The sequence below is a fragment of the Odocoileus virginianus genome, chromosome 1, assembly GCF_023699985.2.
Source record: "Odocoileus virginianus isolate 20LAN1187 ecotype Illinois chromosome 1, Ovbor_1.2, whole genome shotgun sequence".
NCBI classification, from domain to species: Eukaryota; Metazoa; Chordata; class Mammalia; order Artiodactyla; family Cervidae; genus Odocoileus; species Odocoileus virginianus.
In genome coordinates this window covers 45,689,542-45,716,462 of record NC_069674.1, presented here as the reverse complement: position 1 = coordinate 45,716,462, position 26,921 = coordinate 45,689,542, and the positions used below count along the sequence as shown (strand labels likewise).

Genomic DNA, 26,921 nt, shown 5'->3' with positions numbered 1-26,921 from the left:
TGCAGTAGTCCATCCCCTAGGAGAGGAAGACTCCCTATATCCTTTTTCCTCCCCACCTACATTTGCTAAATCAGTGACTTTTCTTTCCGGCCTCTTACAAGAGATTGTTTACTATTGCCCCAGCAGTTCTCCCCAAATATATGCATAATATCTTGGGAAATACATTTTATAGAATTTGTTTGAAGCTTAGCATCTCAGTCCTTGGGTTATTTTTAGTTAAGGGGACAGACAACTTGAAGTGTGTACATCTGATACCTGAACCACAATCACTAGGTATTTCGTTTCTTGTTATTTGAGAGCATTCAGGTAACATTGATGGAGTATTAGTCATTGTTAGCTTAATGTTTACATTGCTGAACAGACTTTAGTAGATTTTTATGAGTGATAGAAGTTTAAAAAATTCACATTCATATTTTATAGTGACTCAACTGATAGTCTTTTTAGATCAGTAATGAAATGCTGTCTGTGGTTGCCAATTGTTAAAATCTACCCTGCTTCCGCCAGCAGTTGTCAGTTAAGAGAGGATCGCAACACCCACTGATAAAATTCAAACCACAAGATGTTATTTTAAGTTCTTAGGAGGTGCTCTCTCTTCTTACCCTTTAAACTGCTAAGTCACATCCTGCTCTGCATTTTAATTTGGTACAGATGAGATGCAGTAGATGTTGGTCTGGCATTAGATACTGAAATGAAATGAAATGCTAAGATAAAAGAAGACAGTTCTGTGGAGTAAATCTTTCTATCATTTCTGGATGCAGGATCAGGGAGTGGTTCTCAGCCCACACATTGCATCACAGTCACCTGGGGAACTTGCCTGGGCCTCATCCCAGAGCATCTGGATGAGTTGGTATGGAGTGGGGCCAGACTTTGATAGCCTGTAGATGCTCCTCAGGGTGATCCTGCCAGGCAACCAGGCTTGGGAAATCCTGTGGGAAGTGTCCTCCCCACCCACCATGTTCCTCTCTACCTAGTCATGTCCTGTCCACATCTCTAAGGCTGCCCTCAGGACACCTCTTTAACAGTTCACAACGTCAGCTTCACTGAACTCTTCCCTGTGAAATGTCCACAAAACCTCCTAGGTAGTCCACTCTGAACTGTGTTCTCACTCGTTTCATCTACAGATGCCTTCTCTCCTTGGCCAGGGTGGTTCCCTCCTTGGATTAAGCTTCAGGTCACTTGTTTCCATCATTTGGGGATAGCAGAGCTATGGACACTTTGTGGGGGTGTTCAGTCGCTCAGTCCGACTCTGCGACCCCATGAACTGCAGCACAGCAGGCTTCCCTGTCCTTTACTATCTCCTGAAGCTTGCTCAAACTCATGTCCACTGTGTCAGTGATGCCATCCAACCATCTTATCCTATGTCATCCCCTTCTCCTCCTGCCCTCAATCTTGCCCAGCATCAGGGTCTTTTCTAATGAGTCGGCTCTTTGCATCAGGTGGCCAAAGTATTAGTGTTTCAGCTTCAGCATCAGTCCTTCCAATGAATATTCAGGATTGATTTCCTTTAGGATTGTTTGGTTTGATGGTCTTGCTGTCTGAGGGTCTCTCAAGAGTCTTCTCCAACAACACAGTTGGAACCATCAATTCTTTGACATTTAGCCTTCTTTATGGTCCAGCTCTCACATCCATACATGACTATTGGAAAAACCATAGCTTTGACTATGGACCTTTGTCGGCAAAGGTCTCTGCTTTTTAATATACTGTCTAGGTAGGCACTTTATAGATATTAAGTTGAATTTTCATCAGTTTGGCTGTTCTCAGTCAGCCTCTTGTCTTTCATGATAGTTTCCTTCACTAGCCCACCTTTATCCATCAGTGTTTCTTCCCCCTAGAGACAGAGAAAGGCAAGTCAGGGTGGCTAAATAGCAGAAAGAGAAGGAAACTCAGCCTGTTTCTGATTTTCTCATTCACGAGTGGAGGGATGGTCATATGCCCCATGGACTCACCCGTCTCCACCCAGAACATTAAGTCTTCAGTTCTAGAGTGGCTCTGAGGACTGTTTAGGGATAAATACAACATGCAGGGGGCTGTCCTGCTGGAGAAGGTGAAGTGATTTGAGGATTCATCTCTACACCAAGGCCTACTGAAGAATATGGGGTTGCTTTAGGAGAAGATAATATACTCTGGGAACTTGGAAACAGTGGCTTTTCCGCTTTGTCAAACAGTAAGGATTCTTACTGCCAATGTTTCAGGGGTTCCTGTTTCTGGGCCCAGGAAGCTGATCATCGTAGATATGGTTGGCAACTTCCTGTTGAGGGGTACAAAGGTGACCCAAGATTCCTGATTGTAAGGCATGCTACTTTCTTAGAGCCTGTCTTGTTTGCAATAAACCTTTGTAACTGAGAGACCCCCAAATAACAAGATTGAAGTTTATTTCTCTTTCCTGTGACTGTCCAGGTATGGTTATTCCTGGGCTGGTACAGTGACATTGCCATCCTCAAATAATGGCTTTCAATTCTGGGTCTAGTTGTCACCATCTCTCAGCCCTCAGGAATGAGGAAAGGTTGGGGGGTATGCTCTTTTTAACACAGCTTCTACTCACATCTCTGTAGTGGCCACCAAGCTGCAAGGAAAGCTAGAAATGTAGCTTCTGATTAGATGAGCTTGTGCCCAGCTAAGCTTGAGAGTCCTGTGATTAAAAGAAGTAAAATGGATATTGGTGAACGATAAGCCAAGGCATGCATTATCAGTTCAGTTCAGTTGCCCAGTTGTGTCCGACTCTTTGCAACCCCATGGACTGCAGCACACCAGGCCTCCCAGTCTATCACTAACTCCTGAAGTTTACCCAAACACATGTCCATCGAGTTGGTAATGCCATCCTCTGTCGTCCCCTTCTCCTCCTGCCCTCAATCTTTCCCAGCATCAGGGTCTTTTCAAATGAGTCAGTTCTTCACATCAGGTGGCTGAAGTATTGGAGCTTCAGCATCAGAATCAGTCCTTCCAATGAGTATTCAGAACTGATTTCCTTTAGGATGGACAGGTTGGATCTCCTTGCAGTCCAAGGGATTCTCAAGAGTGTTCTCCAACACCACAGTTCAAAAGCATCAATTTTCTTCAGCGCTCAGCTTTCTTTATAGTCCAACTCTCACATCCATACATGACTACTGGAAAAGCCATAGCCTTGACAAGACAGACCTTTGTTGGCAAATAATGTCTCTGCTTTTTAATATGCTGTCTAGGTTGGTCATAACTTTTCTTCCAAGGAGCAAGCATCTTTTAATTTCCTGGCTGCAGCCACCATCTGCAGTGATTTTGGAACCCCCCAAAATAAAGTCTGTCACTGTTTCCACTGTTTTCCCATCTATTTGCCATGAAATGATGGGACCAGATGCCATGATCTTACTTTTCTGAATGTTGAGTTTTAAGCCAACTTTTTCACTCTCCTCTTTTCATCAAGAGGCTCTTTAGTTCTTTGCTTTCTGCCGTAGGGGTAGTGGTACCTGCATATCTGAGGTTATTGATATTTCTCCCAGCAATCTTGATTCCAGTTTGTGCTTCATCCAGCCCAGTGTTTCTCATGATGTACTCTGCGTATAAGTTAAATAAGCAGGGTGACAATATACAGCCTTGATGTACCCCTTTCCCTATTTGGAACCAGTCTGTTCTTCCTTGTCCAGTTCTAACTATTGCTTCCTGACCTGCATACAGATTTCTCAAGAGGCAGGTCAGGTGTTCTGGTATTCCCATCTCTTTCAGAATTTTCCAGTTTATTGTGATCCATACCGTCAAAGGCTTTGGTGTAGTCAATAAAGCAGAAATAGATGTTTTTCTGGAACACTCTTGCTTTTTCGATGATCCAGTGGATGTTGGCAATTTGATCTCTGGTTCCTCTGCCTTTTCTAAATTCAGCTTGAACACCTGGAAGTTCACTGTTCATGTACTGTTGAAGCCTGGCTTGGAGAATTTTGAGCATTACTTTACTAGTGTGTGAGATGAGTGCAATTGCGTGGTAGTTTGGACATTCTTTGGCATTGCCTTTCTTTAGGATTGTAATGAAAACTGACCTATTCCAGTCCTGTGGCCACTGCCGAGTTTTCCAAATTTGCTGGCATATTGAGTGCAGCACTTTCACAGCGTCATCTTTTAGGATTTGAAATATCTCAACTGGAATTCCATCACCTCCACTAGCTTTGTTCGAAGTGATGCTTCCTAAGGCCCACTTGACTTCGCTTTCCAGGATGTCTGGCTCTAGGTGAGTGATCACACCATTGTGATTATCTGGGTCGTGAAGATCTTTTTTGTATAGTTCTTCTGTGTATTCTTGCCACCTCTTCTTAATATCTTCTGCTTCTGTTAGGTCCATACATTTCTGTCCTTTATTGTGCCCATCTTTGCATGAAATGTTCCCTTGGTATCTCTGATTTTCTTGAAGAGATCTCTAATCATTCCCATTCTGTTGTTATCCTCTATTTCTTTGCACTGATCACTGAGGAAGGCTTTCTCATCTCTCCTTGCATGCATGATAACCTGCTAAAATTTCAGATCTATAAACCATCACCCTGTTCATTTCTTTGGATAAAAGAAATGTAAACTGTACAGGTACACGCTGCTATATTTGAAAATGGATAATCAACAAAAACCTACTGTATATCGCAGGGAACTCTGCTCAATGTTATGTGGCATCCTGGATGGGAGGGGTGTTTGGGGAGAATGGATACATATATGTGTATGACCGAGTCCCTTTGCTGTGCAATTGAAACTATCTCAGCAATGTTAATTGGCTATACTCCAATACAGAAAAAAAGTTTTTAAGAAAATACACTGAATTGTCCAAAGAGACCACAGATGTATCCTTGGTGCTTTGAAGTCATGGTAGGAAACAGAAGGTCTGCAGGGGGATGTGTGGTGTTCCTACTTTTTGAGGAGGATAGACCATGAGCTGGGAAAGGATGCAGAAAGTATGCAAGTAGCTGTAACACAGACAGTGTTGATAAAGAAGGTTTGGTGTGCAGGGAAAGGTTTTGGCATCTGTGAGGATCAGTGTGTATGTTTGCTAACCAGATCAAGAGAGTTCAACTGAAATTTGATGGGAAGAAAAAAAGCATTGAAATCTGACTGAGTAGAGAACAATAGGCATAGCTCAGAGAAGACCAGTGGCCAAGGAAGAGAACTTCAGTAATTCACTTAAAAATCACTAGGAAGCAGGGTGCTTGTCATACCTGTAGCTGTTTGCCATGATGCAGCCTCTGAGAACTAAGCAAAGGGAGTGTTAAAAGTTGGGCCTTGATTTGATCATCTAGTTTGTCTCACCAGGAAGGTTAGGATGTTTCTAATGATGAAGATAGTATTCTAGAAGGGAATATTTTGCTTTAAGAAGCAGGCCTATGGAAATCAAGGCCCTAAAGGTGGATTTCTAGGTGAGGGCAATGGGGATAAGAGAGACCACAGAAAGTTTGCTGTAGCAGGGTCAGTATTATGGGTTGCCAGACAGGTTATGGATGGTACTTTCTCCTCAGAGATTATCACTCTTAGCATTAGTCACTCAGTCATGTCTGGGTCTTTGTGACTCCATGGACTGTAGCCCACCAGGCTGCTCTGTCCATGGAATTCTCCAGGCAAGAATACTGGATTGAGTTACAATTCCCTTCTCCAGGGTATCTTCCAACCTAGGTATCGAGCCTGGGTCTCCTGCTTTGCAGGCAGATTCTTTATCATTTGAGCCGTCAGGGAAGCCCAACTCTAGAAGGGGTGCCAAATATGTTGGTAAAACCCACTGGGAGTTTTATTCTGCTAACTTCTTATAAACTCTTGACTTGTTCTGCTGATCATTTAACTTTTAAGATGACTGAGAAAATAATGCAAGGAAGGATATCTCTGGATTTCTTTCTGACCCATAAACAGAATTGTCCAGTGATATAAAGTGACAGGAACCAGGAGATGAAATCCCCAAAGAAGCATGCTTTGGGCAGAGCTCTGTACACTACAAACATTTCAAACAGTTCAAAGAAAGAAATAATCTCTCCTGTGGCCAAAGAAAATGGTAAAGAGACTTCAAAAGGAAAGGGATAGCTAAAATGTTCTGAAATATACATGTAATCCCAAATAAGTCTAGTAAAGAGGGAAGGAGAGTGGCTCCTTGGAAATAAATCAATACGCTTACACAGAGGACTTTTTCCCTTTTAGCTCAGATTAAGGAAGGATATTCAGTCTGGCTCGATTGTCATGGCTACTCATCTTTAAGTTGCTTTCCCCCAGAATGTAAAGATGAGTAAAATTCAGTCATTGATCATGATGTAGATCTAACATCTAGTGGTCAGGTTGCAAAGAGTAATCTCAAAATGTGGGCAACTTATGACATACTTGGAGACACAGAAGTAAGGCAGGGGTTCAAAAGAGAAACAAAACCAGGGGTGGGCGTGCTTTCGGAAAAGATTTCATGGAACAGATGACGCTTGCAATGTCCTTTGGAGGGTGGGGAGAATTTCCGTAGATGGAAGAGAGACATCAGATTAGAAGTGTGCTTTGCAGAAAAGAACTAGCCTGAGAACCAAGGCAGGGTGGTGTAACTGCAGGAGAGTATACAATGTTAGGCATGCAGGTGTGAGATTTTACAGTTGAGGTTTGGTTAATAAAACTAAAATATAACTGAGTGATGTCTGCCAAGTACGGTGCTTAGTGCATAACATGCATTATTTCAGACAGTCTTCAGAAAGACTTAGTATGATTATTCAGCCCCTTTTTCAGATGAGAAAACAACTCAGTAGTTTAGTAACACACAGTAGGTGGTAGATAGAACCAGAGTCTGAATTCACATAAATTTCACTGCCTTGTGAAGGGCTTAGGAGTTTTAAGCAAGTTCAGTGACCAGTGGGAATTTGGAATAGAGAAGAGACACTGGAATCTTTCTAGAAAGATGAACTGGGCCAGGAAAACGTGAGGTAGATTGAAGTGGTGGAAAAGAAAAAGTGGAGACCCCCTAATGGGGGTCTAAAAAGGATTGGCGGTTATAGGGATGAAAGAATGGAAAACAAGTTTTGGGGTGAGGAGGTAAGGGTCTCGGCAGAACTAGAATCTGCAGAATTGGGGGATCTGGGAGAGAAAGTTGGGGTTGAACCAGGAGAGGAGTGGTTGTCTTAATCAGAATCAGGGGAGTCAGCACAGGTATCGGCATAAGGGAATGATGAGTTTGCTCGTGAAGTAAGCAGTAGGCTTCCTGTTCTAGTGATAAATCCAGGCGTGTCCACCAGGCTATGGGCTAGAAAGGTTAGGGCAGCGGAGCATGTAGACGGCTGCCTAACTCGGGGACATGTGACCAGCAGCAGGGGCTTGGCATTGGAACCAAAGCCCTGGCCATCAAGGCAGCCAGTCAGTATTGCCAGAGGAGAGGGTTTATGCGTAGCAAGCTCTTCCTATTTTTTAAGGATGTCAGGCCTATGAAAAGTCTATTTGAAATGTTTGATAAGGTATCTATCTTGTGATATCTTTGTGAGCAAGGTAGAAAATTAAGGTCTGAGTCAATAGCTTCTCTTCTGGTGAAGCCTAGAATTTGTTTAGGTGTGTGACATGGAATTTTCATAAGATTTGGAAATAACCTGTACCTCCTTCTCCACATCTGCCTGTAAGTACTCTCTCCTAGACATCCTGCCAGCTCTGAATTGTCCATCTGTAAACTTCTAGAAGGCTACTAGTAAGGACCATGGCTATTCAGGTCTCTCCCAATCTCCTGTTCCCTTCTTCACTGACATGCTGTCTTCCACTTCTGTGCACTAGAATCATCATCTGTCTGTCTCTTCCGCCCTTCCTGCTTGCAGACATTGGAGGCGGTTGCAACTGTCAAGCTGAGGCCAGGGCTCACCTAAAGAAATACCTTGGAAGGCAGCCTAGAGTAGGAGAAGACTATCCACTGTCAGCACATCTTGCCAACAGCCCAGCAGCAGCTTGTACAACTTTCTAGCTTTTTTAAAAAAAAAAGAAAACTTATTTAAACATCATCTTATTTCACCAACTCTTTGAAGTGGTTTCCAAGAATACACACGCTACACAGGAAATAGTGGGAAGTCAAGAGAATTGGGAGCACAGGGACAATGAAGATAAGCCAAGCACACGGAGAAGCTCTTCTGCCACTGAGGTTCACCAGCAGTGCTGCCATGAATCTGATTCATGCACCCTCCTGCCCCAAATAAAGAGGCATACGTTTTTATGTATAAATTCTCAATGACTAAAAGCTATAACAAGCCGGTCACTTAAGAGAGACATTCTGATACTGAGATCTGAATGTATAACCTATTCTTATAAAGGTCCTTCAAAGAAACCTTTGTCTTGTGTGAGTTGGTATGGCCATTTGGAGGAGCAATATGGAATAGCTGGTAAAACTAAAACTAGTTCTACCTTATGATACAGCAGTTCCGCTTATTTTAGACAGTCAGGCCGCAGCCTCCCAAGAAGCAGATCCTGTAGCACTGTTCTTGAGGGCAAAGAACCAGAAACAACCTAAAGGAGAATAAGTCAAACAAGGTGAAATCATATCATGGAATTATGTGGTGGGAATGAATTCAGGTGTGTGTGTGTGTGTGTGTGTGTGTGTGTGTGTGTTAGTTGCTCAGTTGTGTCTGACTCTTGCAGCCTCATGGACATTTCTGTCCATCAGAATAGCCCACCAGACATCTCTGTCCATCAAATTCCCCAGGCAAGAATACTGGAGTGGTTAGCCGTTCCCCTTTACAGGGTATCTTCCCAACCCAGGGATTGAACCCACGTCTCCTGCATCACAGGCAGATTCTTTACCATCTGAGCCACCAGGGAAGCCCAGTGTGTGTGTATGTGTGTAATAATTTTGAGTGAAAATAAACCAGCTGCAGAAAGAAACGTGTGGTATGATAGTATTTATTATGCACAATTTTTAAAAGTTAAGAAGAATGTTTATGCAGATAAGGATGGAGACCTATTAATTTGGGGTGCTAGGAATATAGATATTTGTCTATATCCTTTTTATTTTTCTCCTTAAAAGAGAAAAGCAGCCACCATGGTGGTGTCACATCAGTGACCACAGCATCCTGTAGTAACTCATCCAGAGATGACTGCCCCCTTCCCTTTTCTGTGCTTTTATATGGAATAACTCATCGAATCACCCCAACAGCCCTTCTGGGGCAATGCTTTATTTCCAACTGTCAAATGAAACCCAGGATTTAAGAGGCTGAAAACTTGCCTAAAGCCTCCTACTAAGGCTGGATTTGAACCCAGGCAGTTTGAATCCAGAACTTGTAGTCTTTTCCCCCCTAATTTATTTATTTGTTTGTTTGTTTCTGGCTATGCTGGGTCTTCCTTGCTGCTCTGGCTTCTCTCTAGTTGAGGCAAGTAGAGGCTACTCTGTAGATGTGGTGCGCAGGCTTCTCATTGCAGTGGCTTCTTTTATTGCAGAGAGTGGGCTCTAGGGCATGTGGGTTTCAGTAGTTGCAATTCCTAGGCTCTAGGGCACAGGCATAAGGAAGGGCCTTGTTGCTCCCCGGTATGTGGGATCTTTTGGACCAGGGATCGAACCTGGGTCTCTTGCATTGGCAGATGGATTCTTTACCACTGAGCCACCAGGGAAGCCCCAGAGCTTGTAGTCTTAATTATTACACTACTCTACAGAATTTCCCAGTATCCTCAGGTGGGTTGTTGGCTTAACTCTTTGTTTTTACAGATATGATCTCTTTCATTGTAGGTCAGGGGCTTAAGTCTAGAGGACAGTGCAGGGAAAGCAATTCTTCACAGATCAGAATAGTACAGTTCCATCAGCTCATCCATTTGATGATCTGGCTTGAGCTGGGTGTACAAATTATATTTCTGGATTATTTGCTGGTGGCCCTCAACCCTTTTTCCACATCAGAATCACTTGTGGAGGTTTTAGAATATAAAAGCCTGACCCCCACCCCAGGTTGCAATATGATAGATCTGGGCCTGCCCATCAGCATTTTAGAAAGTTCCCTACGTAATTCTAATGTGCAGTCAGAGTTGAGATTCATTGCCTATAAAGTCTGGACAGTACAGTGTTCAAGGTCATAATGTTTGGCAAGAGCCTGGAGGGGTAGATGCTTTGTGTTGAGGATCAAGGATAAGTCTGTGGGTGGTGACTCTTGTGACCAGACCACAGTGATTGTCTTCTGAAATTCAGGCTCCTGATCAGGATAAAGGGATTCACAGACCTCTGCCTGCCCCACTGTACCCATGTGGACCTTGGCAGGATAGGATTTTTCCAGCCAACTGTCTTCCGGGTTTTTGGAGGTCTGTTGGAGGAAACTCACCATGATGGGAGTGTTTTAAGCATGGGAGTGGGGATAGGAAACACATATACCTGGCTTTTGCTGTCCTTGGCTTAAAGGAGAAGCTAAGAAACAGGACAGAATCTTCCTTGGAAAAGGGCTCAGGTCTCCTCCAATCTCCTGATGTAAGTACACTGGATGCCCCAAGGTTCTATGCCAGAGATGCAGTATTCACCTACAGCAGTGGTCCTTACACCTGTGTGTCAGAATCTCCTGGAGAACTTGCTGAAAACAGATGTCTCAGCCCCACCCTCAGTTCCCAAATCTGCAGGTCTGTGGTGGGGCCTGGGAATTTGCATTTCTCACAAACTCCCAGGTAATGTTGATGCTCTTGGTCTGAGCTCATTTTTTGAAAACCCACAAGCTTTGGATAATAAAAGAAGGTTTTGGAGCTTCCAAAATCTGCCTTTTAAACAACGATCCATGAGATTTTGAAGAAGGTAGATCTGGGCACTTTGAGAAATGAGACATGACTCTACAGTTATGGGGATTTGCAGTGGGTTGGCACAGTTGGTCCCCGAAATGTTAATTAATGAACAAATTAACATCAAGCTATGGAGAAAACCTCAGTGCCCTTGACACTCTTCTTATTAAATCTCCCATGTGATTTACTCAGGTGAGGACAGAATTCTCACGCCTGTGCAATCTCTGAATGGCACAGCACAGGAAAAGTTGGCCAGACACACAGAATGACAGTCACTGCCCAGAAACATCTAGATAGGCTGGAATGATGAGTCAAAACTAATATGGGGTAATTAATCATAATAAAGAACCATTAAATCCTGAATTTCAGCTAAAGGAAGTAAGGAATCCTGCTCAGAAAGAAGGCAGGCCAGCTTCTCCACAGTTCCTATCACATCACAGTCCTAGAGAACAGTAAGGACAGTGCGTGCTAGGAAGAGAGTGGGTGTCCCCAGCTAGGATGAAGTGAGGCAGTATTAAGAGTTGCAGTATGTATAAGGCAAGGGAGGTGATTATTTCCTTCTCTCCTGCTCTCAGCAGACCACACCTGGAAGTTGTCTTTAGATCTGGGCACCATTTTTAGGGAAGCACAGACAAATTGAAATGTAATCAGAATTGGATACCTGTGATTATGAAGATCAGATAAGAAGTGGCTGATGTGAATGTGACTGGTTTGGGGAAGAAAAGATTTGCTGGGTGGGGAGTGGGAGTGATGGTAGTTCCAATGCATGTAAAGGTGAAAGAAGTGGTTCATCTTGCTCTCTTTAGTGATGGAGTGCAGATGGAGGACCCATGTGTCTTAGTGAGACAAAGTTCAACTCTAAGTGAAAAGGCATTTTTAACAAAAAGTAACATGGGACTCCCTGTTTCTGTTATGGGAAATGGTCAAGAAAAAATGATCTAGCAATGTTACTGACAGAATTCTTGCTTTGTGTAAAAGGTTGGGCTAGAATTCACTCTTAGCTTCCAGGATTCTGTGTAGTGACTGACTAGTATTTTGAGGCCTTTCATTCTTTTTATTCATTGGTGGAAGATAAATGGTTTGAAGTTAAACCTGGTGTCACTGTCAAGCTTTTTGTCTCATGGAAGCTGCCACATTTCAAATCTGTGTTCCCGTGCATTTCTGTTGCCGGATTGAGATCTGCGCAATAACATGTTCCTCTCTGAAGAAATGCATCACAAAGGGCAGATAATGTGCTTTTTCATGGATTGGGAGGGGGTAGAAATGGATATTCTGTTTTAATGTGACAAAGTAAGCATTTGCATCTTTAGACCTCTAGACCCCTGTCCTCCCAGCGGGTCTAGGACAGAGAAAATACAAGCACAGAATGTTTGTGGAGGGGTTGTCTGCCATTAGGGTAGGGGGGGTGGCAACTCCGTTGCCTCTGAGACGCAGGACTCATCCCCCAGGGACAGTCAGATGTCAGCCTCCCTGGATCAGTCCAGCCGTCCAGAGTACAGACAGTTAATGCAGATTGGCCAGCATCGCACACAGAAAGCCAGGGCCAGCTGTCCAAGGGCATTGTGGTTAGAACTAGCATCTGGAAAGCTCTGATCATTTTGGAGCTTACAATCAAATAATGAAAGCCCTACTTTTGATCATGTAGCATTTTTGGGAATCAAGAGGTTTCAGAAGGTATCATTTCTAAAAAGATGCATATCCAGGATTTGAATAATTTTCTTTTACCAATGAAGACCAGAAATGGACATTCCGTTATACATACTTTGGTGTTACTTCAGTACATAATTTATCCATATATTTGTCAACTGAAATACAAACACACAACATGAAAGCTGTGAGTTCTAGTTTTATTTGGGTGCTTACTGAGGGCTGTAGCCTGAGAGACAGCCTCTCAGATCGCCCTGAAGACTGCTTCGAAGAAGTTGGGAGAATAGCTCAGTAGGTATGTGATTTTGGAGAAGGGGTACATGTAATCAAGCACACATCTTGGCAGGGTATTGCTGCCAGTCATGAGGAACAAATATCTTAGTTAATGGTTTTAATACTTTTCTAAGTATGGAAAGATGCAAGAAACTGCCTGCATAAAATTTCTTCTGAAAATATCTAGCTATCTAAAGGCCTGTTCTGCCAGTTTTCCCGAGCACAGAGTGCCTCATTCCTGATTCCACCCCGAAATCCTTTCATGGTATGTTGAAGGTCAATGACTGCAGTGGCTAATCCTGGAACTGGGTAGTAAAGAACCGTCTCTAGTTGGCATATCTTACTGGGAAATTCTAAATTAACTGAAACTGTATGCCATCTGGTCTTCATAGGAGTTGTTTCCAAGGCTGGAAGCAAACCCTGTTTTTCAAGTTAAACATGACCAAGTGTGTGAGTGCAGACCCTCAGGTCTAATAGATCAATAAATGGCTATGCTATATACTGCCATTCCAGATCTACCAGTTTAGTTGCTTTTGGGGGCAGCCAGTGGTGATGAACTATGTGGCTTTAATCTTTCTGCATGTATGGCTTATCCCAAAGTAAAGCATGCTGCTTTGACAATTAAAAAATCTCTTCACACTTGTGTTACAGATTCGGGGAAATGTTAATATATTGAAAGACAAAAATGTTTTGACATTCTGTGGAGTGCTTATTTGTTTTTGGTTGCAAGAGGAGTATAGGATTGTATCTTTGGTGCATATGCCACTTCCAGGAAGTCAAGTAAGGAGGATGTGAAACTAGCTTGTTAAGTGTCTATTGCATTCAGGACAGGCTCTTTATCCTTATTTTTTCATTTAATCCTCACAGTTCCCCATTTCCTACATAAGGAAACCCTGAAAATCAGAGAGGTTAATACATTGATCAAGGTGAACAGAGTTTGTAATAAGGGAGCACCAATTTAAACCCATGTCTAGCTCCTTTCAAGGCACATAAGTCTTAAAAAAAAATTTTTTTTTTTTAATTGAAGTGCTTCCCAGGTGATGTAGTGATAAAGAAACTGCCTGCCAATCCAAGAGACACAAGAGATGCCGGTTTGTGCCCTGGGTCAGGAAGATCTCCTGGGGTACAAAATAGCAACCTATTTCAGTATTCTTGCCTGGAGAATTCCAGACATAGAGAAGCCTGGCAGGCTATAGTCCATGGGGTTGCAAAGAATCGGACATGACTGAGCACACACACACATAGTTGATTTACAATGTTGTGTTAATTTCTGCTGTTCAGCAAATTGACTCAGTTATATACATATATACATTCTTTTTTATATTCTTTTCACTATGGTTTAATCCCAGGATATTGAATATAGTTTCCATCCATTCTGTACGTAATAGTTTGCATCTGCAAACCCCGAACTCCCAATCTCTGCTCCATCCCCTTGGCAACCACAACTCCGTTCTCTATGTCTGTGAGTCTGTTTCTGTTTCATAGGTAGGTTCAATGGACATGAGTTTGAGCAAGCTCTGGGGGATGGTGAAGGACAGGGAAGCCTGGTGTGCTGCAGTCCATGGGGTCACAAAGAATTGGACACGACTGAATGACTGAAAAAGAAAATCATTTATGCCATATTTTAGATTCCACATATAAGTGATACATGGTATTTGTCCTTTTCTTTGTGGCTTCACTTAGTATGATAATCTCTGGTCTCATCCATGTTGCTGCAAATGGCATTATTTCATTCTTTTATGGATGAGTAGTATTCTTCTGTGTGTGTCGTCATCTTTATTCATTCATCTTTCGATGGACATTTAGGTTATTTCCATGTCTTGCTATTGTGAATAATGCTGCTATGAACATAGGGGTACATGTATCTTTTTGAATTATGTTTTTGTGTAGATATATGCCCAGGAGTGGGATTGCTGGATTATATAGTAATTTTATTTTTTAGTTTTCTTAGGAACCTCCATACTGTTTTCCATAATGGCTGCACCAAACTGGTAGGCTACAGACCATAGGGTTGCAAAGAGTTGGACATTACTGAAGCAACTTAGCATGTACCAACGTACATTCCCACAAACAGTGCATGAAGGTTCCCTTTTCTCCACATCCTTACTGACTTTTGTTATTTGTGTTCTTTTTGATGAGAGCCATTCTGACAGTTGTGAGGTGATGCCTCATTTTAGTTTTGATTTACATATCTCTAATAATTAGTGATATTGAGCATCTTTTCATGAAGGCATGTAGGTCTTGATATGAATCTCTTCTTTGTGTCTTTTCCCAAACTGCACATTCTATTCTTAGTGAAAATTTCTAAAATAGGTCTTAAAATAGCCTTTGTTGCCAAATTGCTTGACAGCGCAAGCAATCTTTTATTCTTCCCCTTTCTTGGTAGAAATAGGTGTTCTCTCTTCCCTAATTGAGCCTCGGGACGGTGTATGTTCACACATCTTATGCCCAGTGGACTTGTAACTGGAGCTCCATTTTCACTTGGACCTGACCCTGCTGCTTGTCCAGATGGGTGGCAGTGGTGAGAGAGGACCCAAGCTCATCCCAGAGGCCCAAGAGGAACATTTTTGAATTGACGTAAACGCATTGAGCTTCTTATCCCTATTGGATTTGGCTACTAGGTGATTTGTTGAAATGAGAGTGAGTCTCAGAGTGAGTTCTGTTGCACAACAAACACTTGTATTAGCCAGAAGGCACAAGAGCTGTCTTATTTCCTGTTCTAGCAAGCTCGGGAGGTCCCAGCTCTCTGTCCCTGGGGTAATGTTGACCAGTACCTGCAGGAGCAGAAGAACCAGCTCCCCCCACCAGGCAGGGCAAGGGCCAGAGGGTGCAGAAGCCTTCTGGGGAGGCTGCATATGCTCCATTTCTTGATCCAGGTGGTGGTTATGTCAGTATTTGCAAATATAAAATGTAGGCTCTCAGGGTTGTCTGTGCACTTAAGATTTGTTCACTTTATGTACATTGACTCAGTGAATAATAAGGGGGAAATATTGTCCTAAGGTTGTTCTCAGTCTATGAGCAAGAAAACTCTTGTATTTTTTTTTTTATTTTTTAAAAAAAACTCTTGTATTTTGTTCAAGCCAATAATCTTCTTGAGTTAGAGGTTGTCCATGGGGGGATCGAAAGCACCAGGGCTTTTCAAGTGTACCCTCCTCTTCAAGACTTACACCACTGGATCTGTGGCCTGGCCGCTGGCCAGTGTCTGTCTCCCTACAGGGCTTTCTCTTTGCCCTTTCACTTAGCTAGTTGGAGTGGATGACACCAGACTTTCATGTGACTCCCCTTTGTCAAGGTCCTCTGTGTAAGGACTCTCATCGAGGTCTTTCCTCTGGTGACCCACCTCCGAGCCCTCCCCCCGGCCTCGGTCATCCCCAGACCAGCCTGCAGGGTCCCCTAAGTTGGAGGCAATAGCTGCCTCATTCCACGCAACCAGCTTACTCCTCTGGTACCTTAGTCTGGGGCTACTACTGCCTTCATTCTTTATTCTGCCCTGATTTGAGCATATCCTTTCCCCAGCATTTGACTTCTTTTGTCCTTTAAGCTGCCCCTAGTAATTTTGACTGAATTTCTGATGAGGTTAGACATCTCTTTCCTTAGGCATCATCTCAAACTCACCCAGGGGTGGATGTGGGCAGGGTTATGGATTCCCACCTTTTCTTTTACCCAGAAGAGGAGGAGGACGACGCAGGGGTGGGGGCCACAGCAGATGGTACCTTCAGAGGTCTTTACTCAAAGTTCCAATTTCAACGAGTATGGGATTTCACTTACTCACAGCTCTGGCCTTAGTAGCTATTGCCTGCAAGATGAAATTTGACAGAGTTAAAAGATAAAGATGACTCTTTGAATCAGATGCCTCTACTCTAGGACAGGATTATGGTGTTTCTGATTTTGCAGTTTCAGAATTGACTCTTATTTTATGGACTAAGTGCTCTTTTCTGTCCCTCTGCACATGTCACACTTCACCTCGTCCCAGGCTCTCACTGTTAGAATCTCAGCCTTGAAACAGAACAGAACAAAACAAAAAAACACACAAAAGTGGAATCCCTTTGTTGGCATTTCTCATCCACTGTGAAACCGGTTGTCATAGCAATGGCTGCCCCCGCAGACATTTCATCATTTGGGGTTCCCATCAGGTTTCTCTTTTTCTTTCTTTCTTAAATAGCAACAGCCAACACTGCTTTTAAATACACTGTTGATACATCTTAACAGCCTCTCTTGTAATTTTTAACTGGGCTGCATTTGCTTCTAACTTTAGGTACAATTAGTCTTGCCCTGTAAGTAAAGCTAACTTCCCAGGAAGCTGGTGTTGGTTTGCTTTCAGTCTTATTGATTGTTGGATTCGATGTATGATGAATACATAGATTTGTAGGGAAGCTCTATAAAAGCAACATGGGAATTGAGTTCCATGACTTACAGCTACCTTTATCTTATTTTCTGAGATTTTGACGTTTTTCTTTGTTGTCTTGGTTTTATTTTATGAGCTTGGCATATTCATTATTTTACAAGTGTTAGTGAAAGGAATAGTACACTTGAGTATTTAACAATTAACCAGAAGTTTGATGTCATATTTAACTAGTGTCTTCCTGGATAGCTATATAATTCTTTATAATTTACTAAGAACCAAATGAATTAGATATAAAAATTTTAGATTTAAAAAAATTAGATATAAAATGAATTAGATATAAAAATTTTAGATTTAAAAAAATTAGATATAAAATGAATTAGATATAAAAATTTTAGATTAAAAAAATTAGATATAAAAATTTTTAATTATTGTTAATATGCTTGGGAAAGTTGTAGAATTTTTTTGAACTTTAGTGTGTTAAATAAAAGTCTGAAGGCAAAACCTAAACTTGTTAGTCATCCTTAACTCAGGGCTGTGGATGAAGGCAGTGGTTCCCCGCTAAAGAGCTGAAGGGGTGGCCAGGGGCAGCACAGCCAACCACTTGTAAATGTAACCAGGTGAGGCTGCACCAAACCCAACTGCTCCCTGCTCAGAAGGCCAGTACTCAAGAGACAAGAGTTGGTGGAAAAGGGAAAATTACTTTATTCGGGAGCTCAGCAGCCTGGGAAGATAGTGCACTAATGTCCTAAGATCATCTCCAAGTTGCCAGTTGGGAGACAAAGGTTTTAAAGACAGTGAAAGTGAGGGGGCTGCGGGGTGTGTACTCAGCTTGTGCACAGTCCTTATACTGATTGGTATCAAGGTAAAGTTTCCAGCATCACCAGTCTTCTAGTTTCAACCCAGTCGGGGGTCTCCATGCTTATGGTCAGCAGTTCTCATCTGATGGGGTCCTGATTTCAGCAAAAACAGGTCTGAGTCAGACCTTTCTATCTTTCATGGAACTGGGAGTTGAGTGATTACGTGGTTTATAGTCTAAATTATTACCAGTTTCCTGGCCCAAAAGCCATTCTTTGTTTCTACATCGTCATATTTCCTAATCATTAACTCTTGAGCCAGCCTTTTGAGACGCAGGGGAGACCTAGGAAACTAAAACACGTTTCTATATAAACAAGTTTCTCCTATAAATGAGAGGCAGGTGGAGGACACGGGGATGGGGGATTGGTCAGGTGGCATAACAGTCTCAGACACTTGGTCTTTCCTGGAAAGGCTCCACAAGCTCCTGCCTTGTTACTTTGATACTCTTCAATCCTGAGAAGGAACAGCTGTGAAACAAGAAAGGGAATAAAGTTTTGGATAAGGAGATTAATTACCAGTTCAGCATGGAACTCAGTTTCAGGGGATTCGATTTCATAAAGTGGTCTCTGCGTCTGTCCTGGTCTGTCCCTTTCCCCACCAGAGATACCCGCCATCTTGGAGATCGGTGCTGTGGAAAAGATAGAGCGTTGCCTCTTCAGAGCTGGCTTCTTATGTGCTCCCTCCTGCGTCTTCCTAGCTCAGCTCCTCAGTTCTCTTAGGTCCCAGAGATGGGGCAGTAGCTGTTCTCACGAGTCCTGGCTACCCAGGCTTGCTGATTGCCAGCACCAAGGTTATAGGCCTGGCATCTAGCCTGGATTCAGTCACTTGCCAGCGGTGTGATTGGCCAAGTGACCTAACTTCTTGGAAACTTGGCTTTTCCCTGTAAAATACATGTAACATCCGTCCCATCAGACTTGGATGAAATGAGACACTGTGTGGGGAACCCGTATTAAAGTGCTTGGCAGTTAGTGGTAGGACTCACCTAGTGGCCGTTGTTCTAGTTTTGTGTTTAGTTGTTCAGTCGTGCCCACCAGGCCCCTCTGTCCAGGAACCAAACTGGGGCCTCCTGCATTGCAGGTGAATTCTTTACCAGCTGAGCTACCAGGGAAGCCCTTACTAGTACACTAATAGATGATATGGAAAATTCTGCCTTTCCCCATGGTTTCTGTTACACCACGTAATTATTTTTAGAAGATGTCTCCAGACATCTTTGTTTGGTAGAACAATTTGTTTGGTAGAACAAATTCCCCAACCCCATCCCCTCAAAAAAACAGAAAGGGATTTTTAAAAAATTGGAGTAAAATATACATAACATAAAATTTTTTAACCATTTTCAAGTATATAATTCAGTGACATTTAGTACTTTCACAATATACTACTTCCAGAACATTTTAATCACCATTAAAGGAAACCCTGTAGCTGAACTCTATTCCTCAAATCCCCCAGCCCCTGACAACCACTAATTGGCTTTCTGTCTCTATGGATTTGCCTGCTCTGGATGTTTCATATAAATAGAAACATATAATATGTGGTTTTTTTTTTTTTTATGTCTGGCTTGTTTCATTTATCATAATGTTTTAAGGGTTCATTTATGTTATAGCATGTGTCAGTACTTCATTCCTTTTAATTCCTGAATAATAATTCCATTGTGTGAATACACTGTTTTATTCTGTTTGGGCTGTTCTAACAAAATGTCACAGACTGGATGGCATATAAGCAATAGAAATTTATTCCTCACAGGACTAGAGGCTGAAAGTCCAAGATGAGAATGTCAGTATGGTCAGAGTACCCTCTTTGGGTGGCAGGCTTATGGTAGCCTCACAAGGTGGAAGGGGCCGGAGACTTCTGGGGTCCCTTTCATAAGGGCAGTAATTCCATTCATGAGGGCTCTTCTTTCAGAACCTAACACCTCCCCAAACACCTACCTTTTAATACAATCTCGTTAGGCATTAGGATTTCAACATATGAATTTGGATGGAGGGGTTGGGGGGAGGCACAAACATCCAGATCCCTATCATTTACAGTATGTAATTTATTCATTCATCAGTTGATGGACATTTGGGTTATTTCTACCTTTGGCTATGTGAGTAAATAGCATTGCTGTGAACCTTCTTGTACAAGTTTTTGTTAGAATACTTTTTTCAATTCTTTTGGTATATACCTAGGAGTATTAAGTGCTGAATCATAGGATAATTCTATGTTTAATATCTCAAAATCTGCCAGACTGTTGTCAACTATAGCTGCACCATTTTTAATTTCTAGCAGGATTACCTGGAGGTCCCAGTTTCTTCCAACACTTGTTATTTTTCAGGTTTTTTACTATATCTATCATCATGGGTGTGAAGTGGTATCTCACTGTGATTTGGGATTTTTTTTATGGTATAGATTTTCTGTGTCTGGACTCAGATTTTCTACTAATGTTCTTAAGCTTGTCATATTGCAAAGCTACATGAAGAACCATGTATGTGAAAAACCGCTGCCATAATTTCCAATAAGAGATAGGTATAAAGCATCTTTTCCTTCCCAGTCACTTATGTGACTAACCATCATGACTCTGTAGTGTAGATAAACCACTTTCAGACATTCAGTGGCTAATTATAGATGATATCTGATGTCTGGGACCTTCTTGCTAATTCTTTTATTTTGGTTTTAGGGATTTCCTTTAGGGCATCCAAAATGCTTTTAAAACATATTGGATAAAAGCTGAGCCACCTGCCTGTGTGGAACTTCCATACTCCCTGCTCCACTATCTTCTGATGGCATTCTGACTACATTGAGGCCAAGTGACACGCTATTCAAGATGAGTGATGAGAAGAGCCTTGCAGTATCCCAAAAATTGGTCTCACCTTCGAGGAGCACAAGCAGCTGCTCTTCCAAGCAAGGAAGTCGGCAGGTAAAGTTTAATGGAAATTTTAAGAGCAAATTTAAATCAAGAAATTTGCAGATTAATATGTGTACATTTACTTGGGAACTCCTACTTCTCATTTTAGGGACATTTGATTTTAGTTTTATCTTAGTTATCTGAGAGGAGTAAATTTTATATAATTTTCATAATGCAGCTTGAGAGTCTGCTGGATGGGAAAATTTGTATCTGGCTCTTTGCGTTATTTTATTCAATTGTTGCCACTGTTTTCCAACACAGATATTGATATTCCTGTTTTCTCTGTAAGGAAGCTGAGTCAGACCAACCAAGTTATTCTGCCTGAGGACACACAGATTGTCTATTAAGTGGCAGAAACAAGAAACCAAAGCTCATTCTGTTTGACTTCAGAGCTCACACTTTCTTTTACACCCCCGCTAACCAAAACAAAAAAGCAAACAATCACTTTTCCAGTAATTATAATATTCTCCTGCCCTCCTTTCCTTCCCTTTACCAAACCTTTTATGACTGCTTCCAATCACAGAATGCCCCCTTATAACTTGGAGTCTCACCTGCTTCACTTCTCTAATGGGCATGGAAAGCAAGTCAACAGAGAAGTGGTCAAAAGGAATTAAGTAGGAAGAAGTGAAACAAAGGATTGAATAATTAACTCCTAAATAACTGTCAGCTAATTATATGTTGTTCCTTGGTATCCTTTCTTAAAAAAAACCCCTGTTGGCAGAATTTGCTGATTTTAGATCCATGGCAGTAAATGCACATTAATCATTATAATTCTTTCACCTTCAGTTGAGAGTGGGCTGTCCAAAAGCTGCGAGTTTAACAGTCAAAGTGGTCTCAGAGCCTTTTCAACGTCTGCAGGCTGTGCTGGCCTTGCCTTTCCTCCATGGGACTCACTGACCTAAATTGACCCTGAGTCCTTGATTCCAGATTTGGAAGCAACAATCAAGCAACCACCCACCTCCGGCACATGCACACATTTATGACAAGGCATCACAGGTCTTTGCATTCCAACACTGCCTCGGACAGAGAGCTTGTCGCCTCTCAATACTGCTTCATAGCATTAGAATCTATAATTCCAGACAAATGAGATTTTGCCATAGGGGCATTTGGGGAGTTCTCCAAGATCTCCCCTGAGGGGTTAGGAAGAATACTTTTTTCATCCATTACTGTCATCACCTCCTTCTGGGGTTAAAAACAAATGACGAAAATTACTCCTTGTCTAATGCATCATGTGCTGTGCTGTGCTGTGCTTAGTCGCTCAGTCATGTCCAACTCTTTGTGACCCCATGGACTGTAGCCCTCCAGGCTCCTCTGTCCGTGGGATTCTCCAGACAGGAATACTGGAGTAGGTGGCCATGCCCTCCTCCAGAATACATCATGGCTCCCTAGGAATTCTAGTTTCATGAGGGTAGCTAATCTCACCCACTTTGTCAGCTTTGCATGGGGGCGTTTCTTTCTGTCAGCCACAAATCTGGTTGGGATTAAAAGTGTATTATTTTCCCCCAGTGTTTTGCACTTAGTAGCATCTATTCCTGTGTCCTCCTTGGATAAAGGGATAGCATGTGATTCATTCAAGCAGCCAGTGCTTATATATAACAGCATAGCAGTTGGAGCAGGAAATGAAATTCTAGGACTGAATACCACAGAAACATGTTTTTGATGTGTTACTGGAAACTGATTAATTTGGTTTTTCACAGAGCTTTTATTTTTGAGTTCCAGCGTAAAGAGTAAGAATATGCGTAATGCCTCACTGTTTTTTCTGACTTAGAATGGGTTGATCATTCAGCCATTCATTCACCGAATGGTCATCTTTTATATTTAGGATCTCTCAGTTTAATGTGCATGTAATTTCGCTTTATAAATATCAATACATACTTTTCCTCTGTGGCAGAAAAGATGGAGAATTTAATAAGTTTATTCCAACTCTGGGTCTTCCCTGGTGGCTCAGTGATAAAGAATCCACCTGCAACGCAGGAGACACAGGTTCGATTCTTGGGTTAAGAAGATCCTCTGGAGGAGGGAGTGGCAACCCACTCCGGTATTCTTGCCTGGAAAAAATCCCACGGACTGAGGAGACTTGCAGGCTCCAGTCCATGTGGTTGCAAAGAGTCAGACATGACTGAAGCAACTGAGCATGGTAGCTCAGCAAGGCATTCCAACTTTAACCCGAATCTCATTATGGTGGTGGTGCTGGTTTAGTTGCTAAGTTGTGTCTTACTCTTGCCACCCCATGGACTGTAGCCTGCCAGGCTCCTCTGTCCATGGGATTCTCCAGGCAAGAATACTGGAGTGGATCACCATTTCCTTCTCCAGAATCTAGTTATCAAGCCATGTTTATTTTTTAGGGATCTTTTCTTATTATGTCCATTTTTCCATCCTTCTGTCAAAATAATTGTTCTGTTACAGGATTGGCTCAGCTTTTCCCTCTGTGTTGTCCACCTTGGCAATTCATGTCCATTTCTCCATCATACACCATCCCACGATTGTCTTTTAGTCTCTGAACATGCTGCAGAAATGCAGGGTCCATGGAAGCTCTTACTTTATGACTCTTAGGGAACACAGCCTGATCCAGGGGTTTTTCAGATTCTAAATATAATGATCATGCTGTATTTCCAATCTCTGGATAGTTCAAGTTCAATTTAAAACTTAAAGATTTATGTATAATAAGAAATTTCATTTGAGGAATTTTAAAATACAGCCAATGAAGATAATCTGTGTAACAACCTACTTGTTTTTAAAGCTCCAGATGAAAGTCATTTTTAGGTTCTGTACATTCCATCTGGAGGAGGTAAGTCAGATGTTAAATTTACTGGCCATCTTCGTTAATGCTAGTGTTTCTCATGTGCTTTGAAATTACAGTTTAGGGTGTGATTTTGCACTTGCTTTCCCCGTATCCCTCTCTCTGTACTTATCTTGCCCTAGCTCAGAATTTCCTATTACCTACTTCCTATCTCTGATGACAACAGTCCAGAGTAAACTCTTCTGTTTGTAGCTGGGACCTCTGTTCACATCAACTATGACTATCTAAGAACCACTATCAGGCCAGCACGCAGTGTGGTCAGGTCCTGGTGCTGAGGCTGTCTGCCTTCTGCCATCTCCCTGGATAGGCAGATTATAAAGTCTTTCATTGTAGTGTATGGCTCCCCCCTCCATATTCTCTGATTTCCAGCGGTAAGCTAGCTCAGGTCTCAGCCTTTTTCTGGGGATATTTTTAGCTTTATGAGCACACAGGAGTAGAACTTCTGGACACCTCTGTCTGCAGTATTCTTTGCATTTCTATTTTGTGTCTTATCCATGAGATAATCAATCTTTTTTTTTTTTTTTTTTAAATCACACAGACATACCAAAGGGGATAAACCCCTACATTTTTATATCTTTGTATATTTTTCATGGGAGCTCATGTGGTGATAGGGAAGTGGCACTAAATGTATAAACTTTCAGTACAACCTTGGCTGAAAGACTTGGTCTTCTAGAGTCATTTTCATATAAATTCTCATCGACCATCACCAGGTGACATTAGGTCTCTGTATGCCAGCCACCTGTCTGTCTTTCAGTTCCTCCCACTGAATTTTCCCTTGTCCTTGTTTCTTGAACTGAACTTGAACTTGTTTTTCCTATCCGAGAACCTCCTCATATAAAATCTCAAGGAGCCCTCATTTATGTGTGGATACTCTCCTTTCTAAATATCTGTTAGAGGAGTTTGCTCCCTTAAAGGATAAAATGATGAGATCTGGGTGTTAAATGTGATCTGTGTTTTTCACTTCTACAAATTGAACCTAAGATGTAGTTTACAACTTACAGCCTTGAAAACCCAAGCAGAAGAGTTCTGTGACCTTTTAACTTGAATACTAGGACTTTTGAAGTTTTATATACAGAATGCCTCATTTGTCAATGGGAACAGTCCATAAATACACTTTTATCAAGATAATTTTAGAAAGTTATGCCTAATGATTAGAACTTGAACTCTCCAATTTTGGTTCCACTTGATATTTGTTTCTGCAACCTTAGATTCTCTAAAACTTCAGTTTTCTCATCAATGAAATTGGAATAATAGTTCTTTTCTCATAGGATTATTGTTAGGATTAGAACTAAAGCATTTAATCTAGGGTTAGATTCATAGTAGGTGTTGAATTCATATTAACATTTAATTTTATTATAGTTAACATTACTTTGAATTTCATTCCTATTTGTAGAAAACCTAAAATTTCATAGTGAAGAGTTCTACTTTGTGTCCCAGAAACTTTTGCAGCTATCATACATGTCCCTACCCATACCTCTATAGTATTGGGCAGAAGTCTACAGAAGTGTACAATGTGTATATGAATGTGTACTTTTTAAATGTATCTTATTTTACACACATTAACAAAGTACTTTTAGAGAAGAATGTAACAGAATTTAAAATATATACACTACATTTGATATATTGAACATCTGGCAGAACCTGTACCTAAAACAAGAGCAAACAGGAATTAAATTCTTACTCTATTCTGTTTTGCTCGGCCTTGTCCTTGCATGGGTATGTGTTTTTTCACTTTTCCCCGTGCCAGCACCTAGCTATTGGTAGTTGCTACTTAGAGCGTTATGTTGAGAAGTATTGTGCAGTTGAGTCTGGGTTCAGTGGGAGAGAATGCCATGTTTTCTGCTACAGCCGTGGGCACAGGCAGGGTAAACAGTAGCGTGGGTGCCACATTTTCACCCCGTAGTGATATTCAGTTCAGTTCAGCCACTCAATCGTGTCTGACTCTTTGCGACCCCATGAATCACAGCACGCCAGACCTCCCTGTCCATCACCAACTTCCGGAGTCTACTCAAACCCATGTGCATCAAGTCGGTGATGCTATCCAACCAATTCATCCTCTGTCGTCCCTTTCTCCTCCTGCCCCCAATCCCTCCCAGCATCAGGATCTGTTCCATTGAGTCAACTCTTCGCATGAGGTGGCCAAAGTACTGGCGCTTCAGTTTCAGTATCAGTCCTTCCAGTGAACACCCAGGACTGATCTCCTTTAGAATGGACTGGTTGGATCTCCTTGCAGTCCAAGGGACTCTCAAGAGTCTTCTCCAACACCACAGTTCAAAAGCATCAATTTTTCAGCATTCAGCTTTCTTCACAGTCCAACTGTCACATCCATACATGACCACTGGAAAAACCATAGCCTTGACTAGACGGACTTTTGTTGGCAGAGTAATGTCTCTGCTTTTTAATATGCTATCTAGGTTGGTCATCACTTTCCTTCCAAGGAGTAAGTGTCTTTTAATTTCATGGCTTCAATCACCATCTGCAGTGATTTTGGAGCCCCCCAAAATAAAGTCTGACATTGTTTCCACTGTCTCCCCATCTATTTCCCATGAAGTGATGGGACCAGGTGCCATTAGTGATATTAGCAGGTTGAAATCAAGAGACGACTGCTACAGTCTTTATATTCTGCCATTGGAGGAACTTCTGGCAAGTGAGGTTCACTTCAGTTCTCCGTCTATTAAATGGAGACAAAACTCACCTCCTGTTTCCTCTACAGGAATGGGAGAGAAAATTTAGTATTTTCACTGGCTAAAAGCAAGCGAAACTTGCTGGAGAAAGGTCCTCTGTAAATTTTAGAAACAGTTATTAATGGGCTCCCTTTACTTTGGCCAATTACAGACCCAGAACTGAAATACTCTCATTTTAAGGACCCCAATACTCTGCACAAGAAGTGGATCTCTTTGAAGCAGTCTTTCAGATATAGCATCTTAACTCAATAGGAATCTATTCTCCTTGCAGGAAATCCCCAACTAAAGCAACTCAGCTTATACAAAGAATAGATTATTGGTCCCTTCTGACTGTTGTCTTCATACCCCATTCCTTGTAGTGTTCAAAGTCAGTCTTTGCTTCACTGTTCTTCTCATCCCAGACTTTGGCTCAGCTCTCCCCTTTAGCTAGACTGATTCATGTGAAACTGTTCCGCCTTTTAGAATTTTGTGATTTTTTAAAATCATTTATTGCTTTATCTCTTTAAAAATAATTTTTATAAAAATACTATATGCTCACTGTATGTAATTTCCAACATACATGCAATTTATGTGAATTGCAATACTTTAAAGTGGCTGTTTGATAGGTCAAAGTGAGGCTGAGAATGACCATTGATTATGGAGGCCATTGGTGACATTGCCAAGAGGTTTCCTTGGAGTGGGGGTTGTGAAAGGCCGGTTCAAGTCCGTTCATGAGAAAACAGGAACAGAGGAAGAGGGTACCCCAGTTTTGTCAGGCCTACAGACAGGAGT

The 26,921-nt window shown here is 41.9% G+C and overlaps 1 protein-coding gene across 3 annotated transcripts in view; it reads left to right on the top strand.

Moving 5' to 3' along the window:
• The window catches only part of OSBPL3 (oxysterol binding protein like 3), a 198,280-nt gene that overhangs the window by 78,824 nt on the left and 92,535 nt on the right, over positions 1 to 26,921 (top strand). For all 3 annotated transcript variants that reach the window (XM_070467611.1, XM_070467622.1, XM_070467606.1), the window contains one exon: positions 20,439 to 20,678. In XM_070467611.1, the coding sequence (XP_070323712.1) occupies positions 20,586 to 20,678 (93 nt within the window). In that variant the 5' untranslated portion in view covers positions 20,439 to 20,585. The remainder of the gene's footprint in view (positions 1 to 20,438; positions 20,679 to 26,921) is intronic.